This window comes from Cyprinus carpio, chromosome A9, assembly GCF_018340385.1.
Source record: "Cyprinus carpio isolate SPL01 chromosome A9, ASM1834038v1, whole genome shotgun sequence".
NCBI lineage: Eukaryota > Metazoa > Chordata > Actinopteri > Cypriniformes > Cyprinidae > Cyprinus > Cyprinus carpio.
Genome location: NC_056580.1, coordinates 18,140,194 through 18,159,799, shown reverse-complemented (window position 1 = coordinate 18,159,799; position 19,606 = coordinate 18,140,194). Strand labels below are relative to the sequence as shown.

Sequence of the window (19,606 nt, the reverse complement as noted above, 5' to 3'; positions counted from 1 at the left end):
TTTTTTTTTTTCCAATGTTCTCCCCATGACCTAGTTTCTCCCTCGTATCAATTATGTTCATTGATTTCAGGTGTGTCCCAATTAGTTCCTTGTTTCTTAAGCCCTGTGTTTTTCCATGTCAGGCGTCTAGTATTGTTCGTAAATGATGTGCTACATGTGTTCCTGCCTGCTTTGTGTAACTCTGTGTAAGAAGATTAAAGTCTGTGTATCCCAATTCTCCTGCGTTTTCCGTGTTCCTTGTTCCTCGCTCCAGCACAGTAGTAGAACCGTGACAATATCCAGGTGTAAGAATTTAGCACTGCTTTAATTTCTTCTAGACGTTTCTTTCTTGGTGTCAAAACGATCTGCTCTCTGTTTCTTAAACAATGGTGTGCACTGTGTGATTATGAAATGCATACTATTTTTACTATACTTTGGGTAAAACTGCACTAATTCTCCAGGCCAGCAATAAACATGCAAATGGACTGTAAATAGAGACAAAGAAAAATTTATCCCACTCAAAATTCATGCCTTGTATTGGCCATTCCACAAAAGACCCTCCCCCTCTCTCTTTTTCTCTCTCACTCACTTTTACCTTTTTGTAATCCTACATTTATGCTTATTTTAGCTGTGTCATACCTAGTCCCATTTATTAAACTTCATATACTTGATTGTCTCTGTATTCGCTGCTCACAAATAAAGGTCACTTAAACGTTTGATTTCGTAACATGCTCTTGTGCTGTTTAGTATTAACAGTGAGAAAGCTATCCTTCTTTGCCAGGAGAATAATCTTTCTTTGAATTGATAAAACATCATTCGGACCAACTGTCAACTGCAAAATTAATTCTGCTACAGTTAATCCTAAAGCTGATATGAATATTAATAATTAATTATACCTTATGAGTAATTATTAATATTTCCCCCTTTGAGCTAATTTGCTACACATGCTAGGTGTTATGAGTGCTGCATAATGTGAATCCCACTATGAAAGTCTTCACATCTTTGACAGATAATCAGTGCCAAGATGCTACTTGATAATAAACTTTTCTGGGATGGGTTTTCTGCACTTTCTTCGTCTTGGAAATGTTTATTAGTTTTAAAAGACAATTTTGCACTGTTATCATGAGTTATGAGATGGGCAGAAGAACCCTTATATTGTTACTGCACTCAAATGCATCAGCACATTTTGCTGAAAGCTCATATATACATATCCTCATCACTTTCTGTCGCCTTAAAAACCCAGAGATTAAATCAACTGAGTGACAACGTGGGCGAAAACAGCTTGTGGGCAACACTCCATTTTAGCGAGTGCTGGGTTGGTATGTGTGTATGTGTGCGTTTATGTGTCCTGTTTGCCACGCACTGCCTCTGCAATCAGTATGCAGGTGGCACGGTGGGAACAAAGACAGATAGAGGAGTGTGGCCACCCGCCCACTCCAATCTGAAAGACCGAGATAAGGAGAAAGAGGCACCCCACATATTCGCAGGTCGATCCATCTCATCATTAATCCATGCTGCTCTTTAATTGGATCAGACCCTATGGGGGAAAACTGGGGAAATACTAGTTTTGTTTTGTTTTCTGTCATCTCACTAAGATTGCATTTATTTCCCATTATGCCCTTCCTATATACCGTATCTTATACATGAAAAGCAGAGTTAATATTAATGGCAATGGTTCTTTAACCCTCTTTGTTTGAATGTGCATGTATTCACATACGTGTTCCCTTTGCAAAAACCAAAGGCTCTAAGGACACTTAAAAAGCAATTACTAAGAAATGGGCACACAAGGAACAGCTCTCCATTATCATACTTCCTGCCTCTCATTGTCTCTTTCTGTCGTTTTCAGGTCGCCTTCACTGTGCTGTTTGATTTGGAAGCTCTGCTGAAAATCTGGTGTTTGGGCTTCACTGGCTACATCAGTTCCTCTCTACACAAGTTTGAGTCTTTGCTTGTAGTGGGCACCACTCTGCACATTTACCCTGATCTCTACCACTCGCAGTTTACCTACTTCCAGGTTAGAGACATTTACTGATCCAAAGATAATCTAGAACTAGTCATTACTGAAATTTATTGTGCAACTACCTGCATACTCATTCCTGAATACTGCCTAAATCAACCTACAATATAGTGTTGGAAGCTTGGGATGTGAGACCAATAATAACCAGGGATGTGATTTCCATATTTTCCGACCTCTGAGGGATAACCCATGTGATTCGCGTAGAACCAAGGTTTTTTTGTGGGGGGGGGGGGTAAGTTGGTTACTGCATGATGATTGAAATTGCGCAAATGACTTTAAGCTATTACCTAAATAAACTGCGAAAAGAAACATCATGGACAGAATGGTCCTGGGAGCGCTGCACAAGCTTGCGGCACCATCTGCAGGACAGTTTAAATCGTTCAAATGATTCAAAGCGCCAAACGCGAGCAAAATCAGCGCTAAAATGTGTTACACGACCCGGTGACTTTTTATGAATGGCGGTGAGAATTTGAGTTTGGTAGTGCTGTCATAAACTCACAACGGTTGTAATTATATAATAGGCTGTAGTGTGACACGATACATGTCTGCTGTTACAATACTGTTTTTAGTTGTGATCCACTCTTACTGCTGCGCTTGGTTTGAGCCGCTTTAATTTGCATTTGGGAACGCAACATTCATCATTAGAAACGTTTATAAACGTATAATAAAAAATCCTGAAAAATAAAGTGCATCATCATTTCCACACAAAATATGAAGCAGCAAAATTGTTTTCAACATTAATAATAATAAGAAATGTTTCTTGAGAGTCAAATAAATTGTGATGATTTCTAAAAGATCATGTGAAACTGAAAACTGGAGTAGTGATGACGAAAAATATGCTTTGCATCACAGGAATAACATTACATTTTATAATGTATTGCAATTGAAAACTTTTTTTTGTATTTGTAATAATATTTCACAATATTTATGTTTTTTTTTTTTACTTTATTTTGATCAAATAAATTCAGCCTTGATGAGCAGAAGATAGTTATTTCAAAATCATTGATAATTGCAATGTTTCCAAACTTTTTGCAGGTACGTTAATATATTATAGTAAAGTAGGCCTATATAGAATTATTATTATTATAGTACTTTATTATAATATATTATTATATTATTGTCATGATTATTAAATGCTGTTTTATATTTTGACAGGACAGTGTCTATTTTTACAATATAAGATATATCTTTCAATGTGCTAAAATATATATTTTTTAATAATAAGTGCTGGGGGCGTGGTTTCTTGGCGTGGCTTGGGGCGTGGTCAGATTTTCCTTCTTTTTTGTCTCTAGCTGATCACATGCCTGAATAGCATGCTACATTTTAGTTACCTCTGATAATAGAAACTTAGTTTGAGGTGATTTGATTTCTCATCCACGCTGCCAACACATTACCAAGATTTTGATTTTAAACAAAAAGCAAAATACCGCCTGTCATTGTTCAAAATTTCTCTGATTTTTTTCAAACATTATTGACTTTATTGATTGATAGTATTGTTTTGGCAAATAATGCACAGAAAAGGTTTTATTTATTTATTTATTTTTTTATACTGAGGCCATGACACTTGCAGCATAAGAAATTGTAAAAAGCTCTGTGTTTGAGTGCAACACCTGCTAGATTCTGAGATGCAGGGTAATAACGTATACTGGTGGCCATGGCGGAGCTGTTTTCATACATCTCCAGGAAGCTGCCAGAAATGGGAATGGATGAAGCCCGCTCACATTGACAAGCCTCATTAAGGACACAACCTGCACTCTACCTCCAGTTTTCTCTCGGTAGGAGAGGCGGAGCCCTATCCGTGAATATTCATATCCTCTCCTCATGTCTGGGCTCATTATGAAACAGCCATGAAAAAGACACATGATTCACCATGAGCAGTCACCATGTTAAATTTGATTTGTAAATAGCATTCTATATTTTTCCATCATTAGTGAAATGAGTCATTGTCGCAAATAGCAATGTCTGGCTTCAAACTCGTATTCGAAAACTTTTTGAACATAATCACTTCTTTGCATTATTGAATATTCTGTAATCATTTTTTACCATTTTTATTACATTTTCTACATTTATGTGCTTGAAGGAGATTTTTTATCAATGTGAGTTATGTACATATTTTATAAGCAACACATAGCTGCAATGTGTGTATTAACAAGTTGAAGTCATAAGAATACATAAACCTTGCAGAATCTGCAAAATGTTAATAATTTAATAAGCAGTTTTTAAGACTGTTCTAGCTCCTTACTAGAAAGACCAGTCATGTATTTGTTGTTTGACTTTAAAGGTCAAACTAAGCATTTGCTTTCCAGTTTGCAATATTCAATAGGTCTTACGTTTATGTTTCTGGAGAGACTAATTAGTACTCGATTTTCATTGGTTCTCAAACTAGTATGAAATCTCTTGTAAATTACACAAAGAGTTCCCAAGTAAAGTTCATCGTCTTCATAGGGAGAATTTTCATTTATATATATATATATACTGTATATATATATATATATATATATATATATATATATATATATATATATATATATATATATATATATATATATATATATATATATATATATATATATATATATATATATATATATGTATGTATGTATGTATTTGGCATATGATTTCAGCTAAAGCAACTTTCAGTGTATTTACTGTAAGGTATACATCATATCTACACATATTTATCAGCATGTGTGTTCCCAATGAATCAAACCCATGGCGGTTGTCTTACTTGCACCATGCTTTACCAACTGAGCTATGGAAACTCTGTGATTAGAATTTAATTGAAATAGAGTTGAAAAAAATCTATATTATGACTAATAGTCAGGCACCATTAGATGGGCACTGTAGTTTTAGTTCTCTGAAGCAACAAAACCCAAAAGAAGCACATTTGTTGATGTGTTTGTTGTGCAGAAAGACCTTCTCCTGAGGATTGCTGGATGATTATTCTAGGTTTGAAAGTAACGACAGCAGGAGGACTCTCAGGTCACATTCAGCTAGAAGCAAATGGATCAATATCCATTCTCTGCTCTTGTTCAAAACTCAACCTAGATGCATTATTACTCAAATTTGTTGTCATTCACCCAGAGTAATTTAGTAACTGCTTGAGCAACAATGCAATTTGTAGCCAAGTTATTCCGGTGAAGAACCCGATATCAGTGTTAGCTCATTAAAAATCAATAAAACAAACACCAATATGTTCCATAAACCTTCTTCTTGTGATAGTTTTCATGATAATATTTATGTCAAACCCGTGTAACGGCATGCTTCTCTGGATTTATTGATGCTTTGATTAGTTGATTTATAATTCCAAGATGTGGATTAAGCAAATATTAAGTTGTTAATGTTTTTAATTAAGAAAATGTAAATGTTCTTCCTTCTTACCTGCAGGTTTTGCGAGTGGTCCGTCTAATAAAGATCTCTCCAGCACTGGAAGACTTTGTGTATAAGATTTTCGGTCCAGGGAAGAAACTCGGCAGTCTAGTGGTGTTCACTGCAAGTCTGCTCATAGTGATGTCTGCCATCAGTCTGCAGATGTTCTGCTTTGTGGAGGACTTGGATCGTTTCACCACATTTCCACGGGTAAATCTCCCTCTTTTTGGAGACACAGAAAGTAGTTGTAGTTGTAAATAATTTGATCTTGGAGGAGCAAATAAAGTTCTTGAAATCTGTCTTATGATTGCAGATTTTGGTATCTTGACCATTTTTATTTGAATAGCTGAGATACTAAAATACTAATAATTATCACGTCAGAAAAACACTGGTTAAATCTAGAGAATAATTCAGAAACCAGTGTGGACCAAAATATCTCTAAATCTGTTATAATGCTTAATTTGTCAGTAGATGTACTCTCTTCCAAGTTTTTTGATACTATGTGCTCATGAGAGGGGTTCTCATTAGTGGTGTCTTTTTATCCTCCGTTATTAGTGGGATTCCACTGATCCCAATGCGTGCTGGGATTTGGAGGGGCTCACATAAACAGATGCCGCTCATTTCCAAGGCGGGTGGCATGATAACCATTGAAGATAATGATGTTTACCCAGCTCTCTTGTCAATAGACCTGTTGCAAAATATCAAATTATCTTCATCTGCAGTCACTCAGAGACAGTGTGTCTGTGACCAGGCTTGGGACCAGCTGGGTTTAGACCTCCATTTGACTTCCATGGAAAAAAGGCCATGAAAATGTGGTGTCTTATCTCCATATGATGACGTTTTTCCTTTTTCCTTTTTTATTTGCATCCATTTCAGTGAATGTTGTGCTCTGTCTTGTCATTCAGATATCCTTGTATATAAATGAAAATATATTTAGGAAAAGCGACAAATATAAAATTGTTACTCTGCTTTGTTAGTTTTCAAATTTCCATTTTGTTTTGATGGATGACTGGAAAGGTCAAATCAGGAGTCAGGACAATTAGCACCATCTATCAAATTCATGAAACCGTACATCTATTTTGCCTATTAACTATTAAAGTTTTAGTTCAGTCAGAAATTGTTTTTACACTCTTATGTTATTCCAACTGCATATGACTATCAAAATTACCAGATGAGGCACTGGGGCTGTCAAGGTTGTTAAGGACTGGTAAAAAAATTCAGAATAATAAAAAATACAGGCTGATCATTTTTCTTTTTCTTTCCTGCAGGCATTTATGTCCATGTTCCAGATTCTTACGCAGGAGGGATGGGTGGATGTCATGGACCAAACTCTGGTGGCAGTGGGACAGATGTGGGCTCCAGTGGTGGCCATATACTTCATTCTCTACCACCTGTTTGCCACACTGGTAAATATGATTTATTTGTGCTTTTTCTGTAAGATAAAAAAAGGGCTTCTATAGAATGCTGAAATTATGAATTTTTTTTGTAGGCCAACTTGGAATTTAGCATCACCATGGCTCCCTTGACAAAACCCAATTGGATTGTTCCATTGGTTTTTAAGCTTTATGACTAACAAAAGTTTATAATTCTTACACATTTTGTTCATCATCATATTCTCAACAATTTAACACAACACAACTTTAACACAAATTTTGAAGCCTAAGTACAATCACCAGAAGTAAAAAATTAAACCAAGGCTATAAACAAACTTCACCACAGTCGCATGACTTCAATGTCACCACCATTAGGCTTCCGACAGAGTTATAATAGTTTTTAAGAGTGTGATTATAAACACAATGAGGGTGTGAAATTGGACTAGTGATTAGATTAATTTTCCTGTTCAGCGTGATGTTTAATATCCTCGACAACCTCTGTAGTCTCTTTTATCCACTTGTTAGCAACAACCTTTTTCAAAACAAGTAAAGCTTTAAAAAAATCACAAGGGGTTATTACTGATGTATTTTATCTTATAAAACATGAATTGGTGATGTTATCCAATCATATAAATTAGTGTACTTAAAAAATCTGGGTTTCAAAATGTAATTGTAGAAACTAAACTTAAAAAAAATTACAGATGATATACTGTATCGACTCACAGTGGTTGCTCTGGCACCTTAGAAGCAGGTTAAAACTATGGGAGCATGTGGTCATAGTATTTGCATAGGATTTGCACTAACAACAGAGCTGGCAGTGTGTGATGTGACTTGTCTGAAGCCTGATCCACCTCATCACTTTTGACATTAATTTTCATTATGGTATCCCATAAAGGACACCAGTTCAATGTGTTGCGCATGCTCTATGTGTTTCCAATTTTAGGGACACAGCAGCAAAGCAAATGCATCTAAAATAAAGACAGCTTGCGTTTGTGCCACTGAAAGCTAACCAAACTGTTAGAAAATGAATCATCCTTCATCCTCCCTTGCTTCTCTTGATCTTCTGTCTTGACCTAGCCATCAAGAGAACATATTCAGAGATTCTGTACCAGGTTGGATGTTAGTGAAAGCAGTATTCCAACCTCTAATGGACAGTTTTGTGTGGTTTGAAGAGATGTTGAACTCTAGCTGATGTCTAAGGTACTTAGTGAATGTGAATAAAGTGGATCAGTCTGTGTGTAGGACTTTCTGTAGTACAGCAGTTGAGTACTGCCTGCTATGTTTTTTTTTTCAGGCAGTAAATATAAAGACTTCAAGGAGGAAATCCTGGATCTGATTGCTTGTAGCCTGAAAAACTTGTGTATAGAGTGGACATGGATAAATTCCTGTGCTGCCTCCTAATCATGAACAGAAAGATAAGAAACAACACTTGTCTAGGAAATATAGCAGTAAACTGCCTCTGGAAACATCCTAACGCACATCTGTTTTTTCTAGTTGTCACACCTGACATCAAACACTCCCTTCACCCACATTTTTATCCTTAAAAAACACATCTTTGGGGCATTTCACAGCCACATCTTGGCCCCTGTCACTCCCCATTACAGATATTACAAGCAAACATATAGCCATTGTTGTCTTGTTGTTGTTTTACCAACCACTGACATAAAAAAGTTCTACAGTGCAATGCACTTAAGCATTCTGCAAAGATAATGAAATATTTGTGCATTAAGTCTTTAGCAGTAGATTTATGTTACACATTTCTTGGAAATATCCTCTGTTGAGAACTGTTGAGAATGTACTCTGGATGTAACTGTGCTATGGTTGTAATGATTTTTTTCTTTTGTTTGACTTTTGACAAGATTGAGTGAGTGAGGACAAGCCGTTTAAATTTGACATTTGAATGAGAGCGCATACTAATGACAGAACAGACCGAGCATGTAATCAAGACATGGCTGAATCATTTATTCATTTCCTGTCACCAAAAAAAAAGAAAAAAAAATATGGTGGAGAGAAAAGACGCAATGCCTAATGCATTTGAGGTGTCATTAAATACCAAAGCACTGATTACACTGACACAGTCAGCTGTGGTTGATTTACTACCTTTTGATTGTTATCCTGAGCATGAATCTATCTCATGTACTGTTTGCTGTGTTTATTGTGAAACATTTTTGTTTTCCTTTGGCTCTGACATGGCCATCACAGCATATTCTTTCATCAAACGTTATTTTTTATTGTTGATCATAACTACATCTTGGACAGTACTCATGTTTGCATAACAGATTATCTGTCAACATCACCCCAAGAGCACAATACACCTACTGACAATGTATGACAGAGAATATTGAGGCCACATCATATGTCTTAATCCTGCTGGGACCTTCAGATATTCAGTTAAGACGTGTGACTAATAAATGAATTGTCTTAAATATCTTCTAATGGCTTTTTTGGTTTGTCCAAACAGTACTCTAAAGCATATATGAGTGTATTGGTAAATTGTAATGAAAGCTAAATTCAGTATGTTCTTGTCTTTTAGATCCTACTGAGTCTTTTTGTGGCTGTTATTTTGGACAATCTTGAGTTGGATGAAGACTTGAAAAAGTTAAAACAGGTAAGACATTATTTTATGAATTTTGCTTGTATTATATTATACACAACCATTTGAAAGCCAAACAAATAAACTATTATTACAGTTATACAAAATAATTGCAAAAATGCAATTTATTTTAATGTCAAAGCTGAAGTTTCAGCTGCCATTACTCCAGCCTTCATTGTCACATAATTCTTCAGAAATCATTTAATATGCTGATTTGGTGCTCAAGTAACTTTTCTTATTAATATCAACGTTGAAAACAGCATTTATTTGAAATAGCAATAGTAAGTGTCTGGTGAGGTATATCAGAGCTCAAGTTGGAGCTGCTTCATCGGGCCCGTCATCAGTGGACAGCAAGCCAAATAAGTTCAATGTAATTTCCTAAAGATTATATGGGCAAACAAACTCGTTAATTTTTATTATATTTTGTAGTGGTTCTTGATCGGTAACATTTTGAACATTTAAACCTATTCTCCTAGTTTCCTGGGGGAAGAACTCTGAAACAGCACAATTAGCAAATCTGAATTAAACCAACTTGTTAAATCCCTCTATTCACTGTAAGACTTACCCTAACTAATAACATCTATTTTAAAAGAAATTAATACTTTGACACTGTGCTGTGAACCATGGAATCACAGTACATCCCAAACATTCCTCAACAAGCATGATTATAGCCTTAAAAAAGTTTAATGTGTCTTCCCTGCATTTGAGGAAAATCAGCAGACAGGGTAAGCCATGTTAATTAGTACAGTTCTCCATCTTGTTCTCTGTCTATTTTTACCTTTTTATGGGGCTGTGATGCGCAGGTAATGATGATTCATAGGATAATTAGCGTGAGAAAGCGTGACCCTTTTGGCAAGTGCACTTAGAAAAAACAAGGCACCTTCTTCATAGGATGCAAATGAACTTCTGCTGTGGCTAAATATCATAGGTAATGGCTTTTGAAAGCAATTAGAGGTCAGATGTCTCTGTGGATAACAGCATGCCACCTCTCTCCGAGCACACCAGGAACATATTTCAGCGATTGTTGAAAATGTTTTGAGAGAGAGATAGAGATAGAGAGAGAGAGAGAGAGAGAGAGAGAGAGAGATAAAAACCAAAAGATACCAGCAGCTCATCACGATTTGCATGATTACTTTTGCAATTTGTCATAACAATCTTCAGTGTTATGAGATATGCTAGGGCAAATTGTAAAAGTAATAGTGTAAATTGAAAGAGAAGGAGACTGGTTTCCTGTGATTTCTCTTTTTCTCTGTGCTTTTCTCACTCTGAGTAAATGACATGAGCTGTGTGGTCCTTCAGTCCACCAGGCTGTCAAGCTCCAGGCATCTTCACATGCCCAGATCGGTTATACCTCAGACACAGCTGACTGATCCACGGTTCTACCTGTAAAATTGTCTATTTTGTAGGTGCTTCAAGCACAGATGGGGGCAATCCAAAAATAGAGTGCTAGACTGTGATTGCTCTCCAAGAATACAGGTGGCTTTTATAAAGCACAATTCAACGGCTGACCTTAATTGAGGCAAAACCATTTCTAGTTGATGTGGAACAAATAACAACCGGATGTGTTTTTGTCCTTTCCCTCACAGTGGCTTTATGACAGCTCTTCCAGGTTGTTTATTCTTTCCATAGGCTTTTCCATTGCTGCCTCAGAACCTCTGTCGCCTAGTAATAAAGACATCAGTTACTGTCTCCTAAAATGTTTGGCCACCTGCTAGATTGAAGGATGTAGCATTAATCAAGACACTATATTTAACCATCAGACTCTTACAGCCTCAGAATTGACAGACATTTTTTGTTTGGCAGGAAATTGTTTGTCTGTTTGATTAGGCTTAGTTTTGTGTCATTTTTAGCATGTCCTTTGCATACTTAAAATACACACATTCATTCACCACTCATTTTTATTATACCACGAGCAATAAACAGTTAATTCAAACAGTTAACCTAGGGTTATGATGTGTTATCATGTGTTATAATCAGGGCTTCACATAAGTTTTTCGGTCTGGTTCTCATGAGAGCACCTGGAAATTTGGTTTGGTACTCTCAATGCACATACTGTAGTGTGACTCTTTAAAAATAACTATAAAAATAAAATAATTATTAATAGTGATAGTATTATTGAAATTATTTATTTTGTATTGTAATAAAATAAATAAAATGATAAACAATATAGTCAGTGTGATAATACTATTATATTTTAAAATCAATTGATCATAAAACAAAAATACAGTTATTTTAAAGTGTACTTAAAATACAATGCTAATATCAACTTTTTAAATTAATTTTCATCATTTTCAAACCTAAAATCTGCAAGCTTTTATTTTATCGCGTTGCCGACAAGTAAGTATATGCGCTGCCAGGTTTAGCACTGCTGAGTGACGCACGTCAGTGAATGAAATGGCAGTTTTGCATTTTGCTCTGAAACCGACAGTGCATAACCTAGATTCATTTCGGTTTGAGTGGAAATCTTATATAGTATTACAGTTAGTCGATCTAAAACAGTGATTGTGCATTTACAGCTGTCAGCAATGTCAATACGCAAATGAATGATCTGAACATATTTACACATGCATTTTTTATTTTGGTTGTGCATGCGCATCTGCGTACCACTTATGTGCACCCCTGGTTATAATGCATTATTCTCTTTAAAGCCTTATCTGTTTTAATAGCTCAAGCTAAAAGTTACACAAGCAATTAATTATCTTTTAATGACGGTCTGGATGTGTCTGAATCAATTCAACAGGATTCTAATGAAAAGAAGAACAGGGACTGTTGCACAACATTTTCAGAAGACATTTCTTTCTTCAATACAGAATATATTATGTATGTATATGAAACAGTATTTTGCAGTGTTTTCCATTTTTCTATATGTGTAAGATTCAAGAGATTTTGACGATTGACAATTCTGGTCTGGTAAAGTCTGTCCAGTGCTGGTAAGACAGTTCCAGTGATAACTTGGGCCGATCTCATTCTCACTACCCACGTTGGGCCTGTAGAAATTGCTGAGGATTTGTCTTCACATGCCAAATTTCCTCAGCCTCTTCAAAAAGTACAGATGTTGACGTGATTTTTTGACCAGCTCTGTAATATTGTGAGACCAGGTAAGATTGCCAGTGATGTGAACACCCAGGAATCTGAAACTTCTCACTCTCTCCACCTCTGTCCCAACAATGCACAGCGCTGAGTGCTGCTCCTTCTTCCTCTTGTAGATCAAGTCAGCCACTTCTCTCCTTTTTTTTAATGTACAATATATACACGGCCGTTTAAAGGGGTCATATTATGCTCTTTTACAAAGTCTTGATTTTGTTTTTGGGGTGTACTAGAACAGGCTCTCATACTAGGTTGTTCGAAAAAACACATTATTTTTCACATATTACATTTTTCCAACACCTCTCTACCCAGTCTGGCATGAACGGCTTGAATAGTTCCTGTATCAAATGAAGGCCCACCTTCTGAAATACGAAATGTGCTGTGATTGGTTAGTTGGGCCAATGTGTGTTGTGATTGGCACCACTCGGCACCTGGTCAGGAAGTGTCATGCCCCTAACCACAGCCGCCTGCGAAGTGTAAATATTGCGTCAAAATCAAATCAATTAGAGCGCGATTTAAACCCGGATGATTGTAACCACTCTAAGCTCGTCTGCCTTGGGAAAGCTAGCGTTTCTCCAACATAGTGATAACACTCATTGCCTTCTCTAGTGCAGCTCAACCAGGTCCTCGTCCCATTCGTCGATATTTGTGATATCCTAAATCCCGGAAAATATGCATTGTAGTTTAAACAAGTTGTTTGTTGTAGTTTTTGAAAAGTGATTTATGTTAAATAAAATATCTTCTTTTGAAGTGGACTTTGAGCTTTGTAACTTAATCTTTTTTATGCTCAAACAGCAACATTACAGACTAACTAAAGTTGAAAAAGTGAAAAAGCATAATGGGACCCCTTTAAACATTTTGGGTTTAAACATTTTTTTAAAACTTTTGTTCTGTATGCATTAATTTGATCACCAAATCAGCATATTAGACTGATTTCTGAAGGATCTTGCAGCATAAATTCAAGGGGTAGGTTTAGGGGATAGAATACAGTTTGTACAGTATAAAAATGATTGCGTCTATGGAATGTCCCCATAAAACATAGAAACCAAATGTGCGTACGTGTGTGTGTGTGTGTGTGTGTGTGTGTGTGTGTGTGTGTGTGTGTGTGTGTTCGTGTGTGTGTGTGTGTGTGTTTAGTTGTGCATGTGTGCATACTGTATCAATAATTATATGTCAACCAAAGTAGACATGAGGATGTGGGCTTTGAGCCCAAATGTATGACTCAGCTAGTTTTTGGTCAGCATGTTTTTTTCTCTCTCTCTCTCTCTCTCTCTCTCTCTCTCTCTCTCTCTCTCTCTCTCTCTTTCATCTTGTTTCATCAAGATATTTCATCTTGTTTCATGCTATAAATGTCAGACATGACACATCTCTAGGGACAGTAACAGTATCTCACTTTGATTGAAGGTAAAGCCATGGACAGTTCTAGAGATTTCAAATCTAGAGAATGTATCACCGGGTGGTTTTAAGGGTGTTATTTTTTTGAATGGTTTATTTAGATTCCACAAATAGACCTGGTGGTTCCATTTCTCTCTCACCACAGGATAGAGTAAGTGTTGAAATGAGTCTGGCCCTGATCTATCCTCCCACACTGTGATACTTTTGCCAGGTACAAAAATAACCTTTCTACTTTTCCAATTTATATTAGTTTATGATTGTGTTTAGCAAAATTACAAAGTTGGCACTTCATGAGCCAAGAGGAAGGACTGTTACACCGTGTCTGAACCAGGCATGACAAGTTTCCTATGAAGAAATTTGCTGTATAATCCAACACAATTACAGCCAATCAAACCATATTTGATGTTTAATATATGTGTGTGTGTGTGTGTGTGTGTGTGTGTGTGTGTGTGTGTGTGTGTGTGTTTTTTTTGGGTGAATAGATTCGATACAATGAGCAATGGTGGCTTAATTTTTTTTTTCATATGTAAAATGAGCAGCCTGTTACCGTATCCCTTGTTCGTTCCCTCAGAGAATAGAACTGTTTTCAAAGGGAAACAGTTCACAATTCTTCAGTCAGAAAGATCTAGTGGCACTCCATGATGTTATTTGATACTGTGCTTCCTTAAGGCCGTGTGAGAGTGATTCAAAACTCAGGATATGCTTGTAGTGTGGCTTATTGGACTCATTTATTCAGAGCTTTGAATGGGCCATATCTGTATTCATTGATATTGCCTATGATAACTGATCTTTTTGGCATACAGTAGCTGGCAGCTAAGAATGGAAATCTTCAAACCTAAAGTTTGAGCATCTATTATTAGACAACTGGCTCTGTGGAGACAGAGGACTGAAATAATGACTCATAACTTGTTGGAACATCACATAGATTCATTTTGGTAGCACTCCAGATGAGGACAGTCAGTATTGCTGCTTCTGTGTACCCTTCAAAGGACAAGACTGGTCGGTAAAAGCATGCATTTAAGGTGAATATGCAGTTTAAAAAATGCATTTGATGGGACAGTAGGTTCAGATAGCTGCCATATATATTATATAGTAGATGACTAATGTAATTCAGCAACTGAAAGCTTTGCTGTCTGCACATTTTATTTTATTTTATTTTATTTTATTTTATTTTATTTTATTTTATTTTATTTTATTTTATTTTATTTTATTTTATTTTATTTTATTTTAGACAAAAACTATCTTATGCTGATTTAAGCTGTTGTTTTGTTTTTTTGTTTTTAGCAGGGAAAGCTCAGAATTTGGCTCAAATTGACCTCCTTGCACCTCGCAAAAGTTCTCAAAAAGAAATTTCTTATCAGATGTGCATTAACCCTTACTCATACAAAATTATTTTTAGATTTGCTCAGAATTATTTCAACAAGGTTTGCCATCACAGGTGTTGAAACAGTCCAACAAAGGTGGTATTTACCACACAACGAGGTAATCAATCTGATTTTCCCATGGTGACATTCATCATCATTTGCTGATTACAATACATGAGATTCATGAAAATGGCATGCATCTGTCAATACTGGCAGATGATTTGTCTTTATTTAAAGCACATTTCAAAGCTACAGACACAAATGGCTTGGACGTTTGTGGATTAACAGGCATTGATGTATAGACATGGGTTAGAGCTCTCGCATTATGGCCACAGAAGGGCCGTTTTGACTCCACCCACAAGTCTCGACTCCAGCACAACTTCAGACATAGATTCCCTCAGCAACAGCACAGGTCATAGATGCTCAGTCTTTTAGCTCATCATATCCTCATCTGTAGTTTGCAACCAACAAGAACAGGAATGAGATAATGTAAGCAGCCACCACCGGAATAAAGTACTGACCTCAAAAATTGTATGCACTCCTTTACAGAAGTCTCCTTTTTGTAAGCATAGATTCAATTTGTCAGGCATCACGGCAGGCACCTGCATACACACACAGAAAGAATCATTAGCAATTAAACCCGACAGGATAAGAGGAGGGAGAGCTAATGAATATCCAGACGTTATATTCCAATATTCCACACGTTACAGATCAGCCAGTGATAAGAGGAAGTGTTTAATGAGCTTTCCTCTTCCCTCTGTCAAGACTTGTCTGTACCTGTTCAGGCTGCAATCTGCTCCTGTTCGCACTCTTATTGAAAAAAATGCATTTATGCCATGAAATTACGCTTTTATTATGAATTGTTTAGAGATCTTTGTGTATAAGGTTACTTGAGATGATCTGGAAGATTGTGTTATATCAAGGGCTTTTTGATGCCAAGGACCCCTAAGTATGACTAAATAGACTATATATATATATATATATATATATATATATATTTTTTTTTTATGTAATTGAAAGATGTTTCTTATGCTCACCAAGGATTCATTAATTTGATCCAAAATACAGTAAAACAGTTATATTGTAAAATATTGTTACAGCCTAAAATGGTTTTCTATTAAACTTCTATTAAACTTAATTTATAGCAAAGCTATAGCAGCAATTATTAAATTCTTCAGTGTCACATGAGCACAAATCATTCTGATACGCTGATTTGGTGTTCAAGGACATTTTTCTTGCTGCTTAATATTTTTGTGGAAACCATGGTACAGTTTTTTTTTTCTTCAGGATTATTTGCTAAATAGAAAGAGCATTAATTTGAATTAGATTTTTTGTAACAATGTAGAAGTCTTTACTTTTTCATCAGTTTAAAAAATCCTTGTTGAATAATATTAACATATATATATATATATATATATATATATATATATATATATATATATATATATATATATGTTAAAAGCCTGTATTAGAGTGCATACAATTTTCGATATATATATATATATATAAATTCAGTTTAGAAAATGATTTGCTATTAAACCTATGATTTCTGGCCAATCTTCCAAAAAGTAATATTAGCAAATCTGAATGCTAAATGTGAATGTAAATGTATTTTATTTATATATGCATTAAAATACATTTTGGATTTCCTTTTTTTCCCCTGTCAATTTATATATACAAACCCGATTCCAAAAAAGTTGGGACACTGTACAAATTTTGAGTAAAAAAGGAATGGAATAATTTACAAATCTCATAAACTTATATTTTATTCACAATAGAATATAGATAACATATCAAATGTTGAAAGTGAGACATTTTGAAATGTCATGCCAAATATTGGCTCATTTTGGATTTCATGAGAGCTACACATTCCAAAAAAGTTGGGACAGGTAGCAAAAAGAGGCCGGAAAAGTTAAATGTACATATAAGGAACAGCTGGAGGACCAATTTGCAACTTCTTAGGTCAACTGGCAACGTGATTGGGTATAAAAAGAGCCTCTCAGAGTGGCAGTGTCTCTCAGAAGTCAAGATGGGCAGAGGATTACCAATTCCCCCAATGCTGCGGCGAAAAATAGTGGAGCAATATCAGAAAGGAGTTTCTCAGAGAAAAATTGCAAATAGTTTGAAGTTATCATCATCTACAGTGCATAATATCATCCAAAGATTCAGAGAATCTGGAACAATCTCTGTGTGTAAGGGTCAAGGCCGGAAAACCATACTGGATGCCCATGATCTTCTGGCCCTTAGACAGCACTGCATCACATACAGGAATGCTCAGGAATACTTCCAGAAAACATTGTCGGTGAACACAATCCACCGTGCCATTCACCATTGCCGGCTAAAACTCTATAGGTCAAAAAAGAAGCCATATCTAAACATGATCCAGAAGCGCAGGCGTTTTCTCTGGGCCAAGGCTCATTTAAAATGGACTGTGGCAAAGTGGAAAACTGTTCTGTGGTCAGACGAATCAAAATTGAAGTTCTTTTTGGAAAACTGGGATGGCATGTCATCCGGACTAAAGAGGACAAGGACAACCCAAGTTGTTATCAGTGCTCAGTTCAGAAGCCTGCATCTCTGATAGTATGGGGTTGCATGAGTGCGTGTGGCATGGGCAGCTTACACATCTGGAAAGGCACCATCAATGCTGAAAGGTATATCCAAGTTCTAGAACAACACATGCTCCCATCCAGACATCGTCTCTTTCAGGGAAGACCTTGCATTTTCCAACATGACAATGACAGACCACATACTGCATCAATAACATCATCATGGCTGCGTAGAAGAAGGATCCGGGTACTGAAATGGCCTGCCTGCAGTCCAGATCTTTCACTCATAGAAAACATTTTGCAAAACATAAAGAGGAAGATGTGACAAAGAAGACCTAAGACAGTTGAGCAACTAAAAGCCTGTATTAGACAAGAATGGGACAACATTCCTATTCCTAAACTTGAGCAACTTGTCTCCTCAGTCCCCAGACGTTTGCAGACTGTTATAAAAAGAAGAGGGGATGCCACACAGTGGTAAACATGGCCTTGTCCCAACTTTTTTGAGATGTGTTGATGCCATGAAATTTGAAATCAACTTATTTTTCCCGTAAAAATTATACATTTTCTCAGTTTAAACATTTGATATGTCATCTATGTTGTATTCTGAATAAAATATTGAAATTTGAAACTTCCACATCATTGCATTCTGTTTTTATTCACAATTTGTACAGTGTCCCAACTTTTTTGGAATCGGGTTTGTATATGCTGAGTATAAATATACTTTTTTGAGAGGGTACCACAATTTAAGGGGTGAATATTTGGTGAATTGCCAAGATTCAGAGGTGTAAAATGGCTAGTGGAATTTCATGTGTTGAAAGAACAGTGTAGTTGTCATGACCGGAATAAGCTGGTCTCCCTCTCTGACCGCTGTTTCTTATACATCACCTTTGTGCCACGTCTCCTGGTGCAGTCTGTTCATTCGGCCTGTCATGAGCCATTTCCCTCTCTGATGGCAGGGATTGATGGTTGATAGCAGCTTGAGAAATCATTACTTTCCTTCGGTTAAATGGCAGTGAGAAGTGTCCAGAGCTGATAGAGGAAATGTTTATCTTTTTATTGACAGAAATCAAAATGGAGGACTTTCCCTTAGGGAAGGAGGGGGAGGATCTGGCAGTGGGACAAAGGTTGGCTGGTTGACTGAGGTCCCTGAACTCTTTCAAGAGCTACAGACTTCACGCTTTAAATCAAAACCTTCTAGCGTGTCAAACTTTTATTTGTCAAATGTACAATAGTATAGTATACAGCAGTACTTGTTGAAAATAAAGGCTCACTGCATGGCTCTTCAAATGTCACCACCACAATTTTTATGCTACAATAAGAATGCTAAAATAAGTTCTAGGTTTGTAGTTATATACGAAGTGTTCAGATGCAAAAACCTCTAAGTCCATCCAAAATTTTATTCTAAAATCATTATTTTCTCATGCTCCTATGTTTATATTCAGTTATTTTACTGTAATGTGAAAGAAAAGAAACTATTCATTGCCATTAAAGTAAAATTACTGAACTTACACAGGGGAGCCTGATTAAAAACGCTAATTTTAGAAGAAATTTTCAAACGTCTTTTGCATCTGAGCTCTTCATATGAAGTAATTAATTACACTATTTGGAAATAATATTTTATTTCAAATGTGCATATTCACTCTTATTCATAGTGTATGTTAATAGTCGAAAATGCAAACGTCTCTTGCCACATTAATTTATGATTTAGGCTACATAATCATGATCGCATATTTTCAATTCAAAATAGCAAAATTTCATAAAAAACTAAATAATACCCATCGCTAAATAGTTTATTACTGTCGTTCGCTGAACATTTCTATTGTAAAACAGTTTTCTAAAACAGTACTACTTACATCTTTCCACAAACTCTAGTTGCATTGTGA

The 19,606-nt window shown here is 36.1% G+C and overlaps 1 protein-coding gene across 4 annotated transcripts in view; it reads left to right on the top strand.

Annotated features, from left to right (window-relative positions):
• LOC109096314 (sodium leak channel non-selective protein) overlaps window positions 1-19,606 on the top strand; it is a 100,673-nt gene that overhangs the window by 46,758 nt on the left and 34,309 nt on the right. For all 4 annotated transcript variants that reach the window (XM_042763867.1, XM_042763865.1, XM_042763866.1 and 1 more), the window contains 4 exons: window positions 1,826-1,993; window positions 5,384-5,575; window positions 6,634-6,771; window positions 9,272-9,346. In XM_042763867.1, coding sequence (XP_042619801.1) covers window positions 1,826-1,993; window positions 5,384-5,575; window positions 6,634-6,771; window positions 9,272-9,346 — 573 coding nt within the window. The remainder of the gene's footprint in view (window positions 1-1,825; window positions 1,994-5,383; window positions 5,576-6,633; window positions 6,772-9,271; window positions 9,347-19,606) is intronic.